Here is a 6601-nt window from a genome sequence, read left to right on the forward strand (position 1 = left end):
GATCACAGGATCAGGTTTACTCTATCAGTCTTCTGTAAAAAACAAAACAACCCTCATAATCCACTGAATACTGTAGCAAAAAAAATACATTATTAATGTTTTCATTTATTCAATTCTGCTTTCCATGAAAAGTGATGTGCCATCTTCATTAAACAAGTTTGAACATGTAATTAATTTAATACAACCCTGTTGCAAAGCCAAAATGATCCACATAACACAGGATATCACCAAGTCACTTAATGCACCTATGTGCATCATAAACACGATTATCTGCTTTCATTTTCAAAAACAAATACTCAGCTAGCATACTAACTGTAAAAACAATTTCCTGTACAACATACAAATATATAGGCTATGACCATTGTTATGACTAAATTATGTAGAATACTAAATGAAACAGGTTTAATTTTTTAATTATTTCTACAGTACATCAAAATGAAAAATTATAAAATTCAAATATTTTTATAGCAATTTTGATCATACACTAAATTAACAAAAAAATAATTGTCATTAACAAGTATCCTGAAAAAATTTCTCATACTTTAAACATGGTTACAACCACACACACTTGTGCTAAAAATTAAATTTTCTAAATAAAAAACAACTTTGGATTTGCTCTTTTTTAAACTACAAACAAATACTCAAACGATTTTAAGATTCTGTAAACAATTACACTTAAATCATTTTGTTTTTATTCTTCCTTCACAAAACCACTGATTTTCTCACACAAACCCCTATCCAATTTTCATGATCCATGAGTATAATTGTTTTTCAATATTAAAAATTTTCCAAATTCATTTTACATTTTGGACAAAAATAAAAATGTAATGGAATTATCTCATTCCAGTATTTTAGAAATACAACTGGCCAAAAAAATGCCTCTCAAAAAGTTAACACAAACATTGAATAACAAAGAAATTAAAACAAACACCCTTAATAAAAATGTTGTATTCTTTCAGTCAGAAAAATTACAATTGTCACGAAAGTCTTCTACCTTACCACTTTCCCAATCTTAAAAAAGCATCAAATTTTTCATCTAATTAATTTTTTGTTTAGCACATTATGTGAGACTTACTAAAACCCAGGTACACAAGACCAATCAAGGTGCTTCTGCCCATAAATTTGAGAGCCATATCAAAAATTAAAATTGGTAAAGGAAAAGGAAAAAACATTTCCTGAAACAATGCTGCCAACTTACCATATGCTTTTCTAAATGGCTTCCAACTATAGCATTCAACACCCTGCTAATAACACATGTCAAACTATGAGCCAAAGGTTTACAATGCTGTCTTTACACCTTTTCTTTCTAAATAGGCCACTCGCATCAACAATCTTTCAGTTATCAAGAATTTCCCAAATAATAAAAGCTCTTGTCAGACTTTTATTAAATTTTTCTAAGATATTAAAATGAATCTTCTCAAGCTTGGAGCTTCATTTTGAAAAACTCTTTCAAGCTTTTCCATAAAAAAAAAGTTTCTTAAATGTCAAAAGAAAAATTATACCTACCTACCCTGAAGGTTAGTCAGTTCAGGAACTTCATTTCCATCAGTAAAAAACTTAATCACTATTTTAGTCATTTTCCCTTCAAAGTCTTTTAAAGGACCAATGTTAATTTCACTTTCTTTTTTCAGTTTGTTGTTTTGGTTCCATGAAACATTCATATTCCTAATAACCATAATAATATTCTTTATTTCTATGAACTTCAACACCGTTCCTTTTCTAAATAAATTTCCTTCTTGTTTTGTTTTATAAGTTAAACATTCTTCATTCACCAATGTTCAAATCCTCTATTCGTCTTCTTTGAAAAAGCTTTTGGAAGGAATGTAACCATTTGTATGGAATATTTTCCTTTTCTTCTAGCTAAACAAGCTTTACAAACATTTCCAGATTTTATTAACCATCTTTACCATAAAGATCAACCAACAAATCCCTCTCTTTCAAAATATCTTTTACTATTTGTTAGTCCACTTTTTAAATATAAGATATGCACCTTTTATCACTCAGAAACTTCCACAACCAATCTTTTAACACATTGTCCTCACTGCTATAAAAGAAGTACAAGTGTCCACTAGTGAGATTGTTCATACACAAAGTGAAAAAACAATTCTTACCACCAAAATGCATGGGAAACCTCAAGAAATTAAGAAATGTGATGAAGAAAGACTAACCACATTAACTTCCTGAAGTCAGTACCTTATCACAATAAGCACGTTTCTGTTGTCAGTAAAATTACAATGTCTACACACATTCCACCAATGTAAACATCCTGATCATTTGCCATGTAGAACAGGGCAAAAAAATTATTTTCACCCTTAACACAAACACTATAGGTTTTGCTTAGATGTGACCTCAATAAACCAAATGAACTTTATTTTTCCCTCTTCATAATGTACTATGCCCCTACTTCCAAGCAACTCTAACTCTTTTGCCAAGCAATTAATTTTACAGGATTATTGCCAAAAAATGTTAATTATCCACCAAAACATTTTATATATCTGACAGCAATAACTGAAAACAGAAACAAAAAAATTGGAGAAAATAAGTGTTCTCCAATAAATGGTTTAAATACATAAAGTCAGTCAACAACAGGCCAAAATCACCACAAAATATAAAACAAATTATTTAGATATTCAAGATGTAAAGATAATGTCTTTATATAGATTCTGTGTGTTTCTGAGAAGTGTGCAATTTTGTAGTCATATAAACATCCCAGTGTCATGGTGCAGAATACAGATGGCAACTGGCAAACAGGTTTGATGACTGTTTCAATTACAAGGAAACCTTCCTGCTTTTTGTAGAAGAGGGAAACGTTTTTTGGTAGCCATGGGATAAATCCAAATTTGCAGTTAGCAGATACAAATGTTTATTTGGATATATCCAAACTACACAGTAAAAGGGTGAATCCATAGCTCATGAATATAACTTACAGCTAACAATTGCTTAATATTTTTATTCTAACAAAACAATGCCTGATCTAAATGTAATAAACTTCACAATTTACTATGTAGTAGGCATATGCTTTTATTTTAAAAAAAAGTTTAACATAATTTTCATATTGATTAGGATCAAGCAATTGCTACAAAAATGCTTATTTTCCAATATAATTAAAAAATAAACCTGACAATACAAAACAAGCTTTATCCTAAAATTATTTATCTGTTTATTCTTATCCACTTCTATATCTTTTTCATTCAGTTATTTATCAATCCATGACCTTTTATTTAGATAACCTCTTGAAATGTATTTCAGGCTCGTTAATTTTTTTTTATTAGGTGTGGCAAAATGTGTTTTATATTTATATATATTTCTTATTTTACTTATCTTTGTTTGCACTTGCACACAAACTTTCGCACTTGACTAAAAGCATAATCAGCAGTAAACAGAACATGTACACTTTTGTCTTTTCGTAACACTGCGAGTTATGTTTAAATTTCAACTTGTGAAGAGTTTGCCATTTCCACAGATAGAATTGAACAGCAGAAAATTGTGATAATGAGTGATACAGGTGTTATCTGCTATGATTGGAAAGAAAAAATGAAGGATAATTCCAAATTATAAAATATAAAAATAAACTTAATAGATAAAAATAACAAAAAAGCACATGCACATATATAGGGTCTGTTATGTTCTGGGTGATGCATGTATTTTTCAATATAAACTAAAACTGAAGATGTAAAATTAACTTTTAAATTATTTAATACTAAAATTTGTTACCATAGTTAGTATAGGTTTTGGTTTTGTTAATTTATTACATATAACTATATCAAGAACAGATCTCCCTTAGAAATCATAAAAATAAATATGATTTTGTTTGAAAGTAGTGACTGAAATGCCATGAAATATCTAATAATACTGATGTTGGCAAATATTTGGTGTGTTTCAACTGTTCCAAAAAAAGAAAGAAAGAAAAAAGTGTGTGGGGGTCCTCATCAGTTTTCTACAGCCACCTGAACAGATTATTGGTTACTGATAAGAATATACACAGGCAGATGCATTATAATGCCGATTAACCAGTTTTATTATTAAGGATTATTAGTTTGTGTGTGTTTTGTATTTTCTTTTTAGCAAAGCCACATCAGGCTATCTGCTCATTTGAGAGAAACTATCTAAGTCTTGAATTTGTCACACAAGGCTATAAAAGTTCTTTTGATGTTGTGGGAGATTATACACTCACACAGCATGTGTGCCATCCAATTATGGGTTCTTGATACTAAGGATCACATAATTCAGTTGTAAACATTGTATAATCAATATGGGATTCATCCCCAATTAAAAATTATTTCAAAAATAGACATTTGTTTTGATGGAAACTTTGAAGGATAATCTAAATAATAAAAAATATTTAAGAAATTAATTCATTTGATCATGTTAGCTTCAAAGAAATTGTCTTTCAAAATCTTGAAAATTCAACCAAAAATCCATTTTGAAATTGATCATCAGAAGAATTTACTAACAATGAAAAACATCAAGTTTACAAAAGATTCTAATTAAATATAGAACTTTGAGGATTAGGGAAATAACACATTTATGTTAGCTGCTATTAAAATTATTAGTGTTTATGCTAAATTATTAAGTTCTAAGGTTTCTGTGTTTAGAAAAATTATTTATGACTTTCTAAAGGGAACCCTGTAATACTATAAAATAAAAAACATGACTGATATTTTTTTTAACTGATGAGGAAGAAAATATTCACATAACAGTTAAATATCTTTAAATGTAGAAAGGTATTTATTTTTCAGTTTTAAAAAAAAAAAAAACCTGGGAAACTTGCAGTAGAGCTTTCATCCCCTAGTGACAATTATTGTAAAACCTTGATCTAACTATAAGAAAAGGTTAGTGGGTTTTCAATCATTATTTTACACTGCCATATTTCCTGACAGTTAAAAGTATACCAATATGTTTCACTGTTATTTTTTGAAGCAAGAGTCAGAAAAATATGCCCCTATTATGTTTTAATTAACAAAGTCAGATATTAATAACTTATTAATTAATAAATTTGAATGGCTGGAATTCAAGATTTCAATCATTTAAGAAAAAATGTTACTCACTTATCAACTTGAAATTTTGTTTTTAATTTAATTTTAGTTGTTTTGATTTATTGCTCAGTCCTCCCATGTTTTTACTTTGTAAATTTCAATAAACTGATGGGTACTTGCTCAAAGCTAGTGTCACTTCTTTGCAGTCATATGGAATCAAGTCATAAAGATTTGATCACTCTCTTTTACGCTATTTTCTTTGATTTTCTGTTTCTCATAAATAAATATTATGCATTGTTTTTGAAAAATTATTTTATCAGTTTTTTACAAATCCCAATGATTTTTCCATCATTTTCTTTAAATAATTTCTGCATATTACTTCATTATTTGTTTCCACAATACCATTTTTCTTTTGTGTGTGTGTGTGATGTGTTACTTCTGTCAGGTTTTCATGGTAGTGTTGTGTTTGGGTTTGCCAGAGTTCTGTATCAGGATGCAATTTCTCATGTTGTGAATGTTTTGGTTAATTTTTTCTACCTTAATTTTATGAATACCTTTTAAGTTATAAACTTAACTGTGTTATTTGTTTGTCTATTTCATTTCAATTTTCTCATTTTGAGTATTGTATCTTTATTTTTTTTAAAAGATCTACTCTTTTGTTTATTGTGGTTCATCCAATCCTTCTCATTAATAGCATTTTATTTTGTAGAGTATTCTACAATGAAACTTAGAATGCAGATAAAATACTTCTTTAATATAATGATAAAAAGTAAACAGTCTGAAATATACTTAACTTTCACAATGAATTTTATTTTTAACAAGTATTAAAATTTGCAAACGGTTAGTAAAGACAGTATAAAACTATAAATAGTATGATACTAAATATGGAATTAGATATGAATATTAAAATATTTAAGAAATACTAAATTTATGAACATACCTTGAGTTAGGTTCATAGCATGATATGACGTCACTACCGATAGGACAAGAAAAATCTACGAGTTGGTAGTTGTATGAAATTTTCTGAAGAAATCCTTTTTAACCACTAGTACTGTTTGAATAAATTATAAAGTTGCTTACACAGTTACAACTTATACTGACAGTGAGAGGCTTAATTGTACTATATAGTTTTGGAAATGAATATACATACGTCGTTATTGTAAATTATAATCTCCAAAACACTACAATTACTCTTACTTATTTTGAAACACACACATCACAACTAAATGAACATATTCATAGCTAACAAACACCTTCCAATACTTGTCTAAAATGTTCCCCTACTTAACACAAGCCCTTTTCGCGGTACGGTGGAATGCTGGGAGTAAATATCACAAACCTGTTCCAGTTCTTGAAACAGGTGTATACGTCATTTGATTATTTGTTGTTCAACTGCTATACCTGTAGCCTCTAGAGGACGCACCAACTTGTTATCATGCCTATAGGATTCCTATATGATGAGAAATATTCACTATTTTATTGAATATTTATTTTCAATACAAACTTTTGTTTTAATAATTCTAATTTCAATGAAATGATGAAAGCTTATCTAAAATCAAATGAATTAAAAAAGTCACGAAAATATAATTATTATTTTTCTTTTCACTATTTTCGTAGCTTTTCTG

General features: G+C 28.5%; 1 protein-coding gene across 26 annotated transcripts in view; it reads right to left on the reverse strand.

Moving 5' to 3' along the window:
* Positions 1-6387, reverse strand: part of LOC143245143 (epidermal growth factor receptor kinase substrate 8-like) — a 96645-nt gene extending 90258 nt beyond the window's left edge. For 15 of the 26 annotated variants that reach the window (XM_076491112.1, XM_076491111.1, XM_076491106.1 and 12 more), the window contains exon 1: positions 1507-1623. In XM_076491112.1, the coding sequence (XP_076347227.1) occupies positions 1507-1577 (71 nt within the window). In that variant the 5' untranslated portion in view covers positions 1578-1623. Of the gene's footprint in view, positions 1-1506; positions 1625-5916 lie in introns of those variants that run through there. The other 11 variants (XM_076491103.1, XM_076491114.1, XM_076491117.1 and 8 more) reach the window with 8 other exon arrangements.
* Positions 6388-6601: the final 214 nt, after the last annotated feature.

This window comes from Tachypleus tridentatus, chromosome 2 (genome assembly GCF_004210375.1).
Source record: "Tachypleus tridentatus isolate NWPU-2018 chromosome 2, ASM421037v1, whole genome shotgun sequence".
In the NCBI taxonomy this organism is placed as follows: domain Eukaryota; kingdom Metazoa; phylum Arthropoda; class Merostomata; order Xiphosura; family Limulidae; genus Tachypleus; species Tachypleus tridentatus.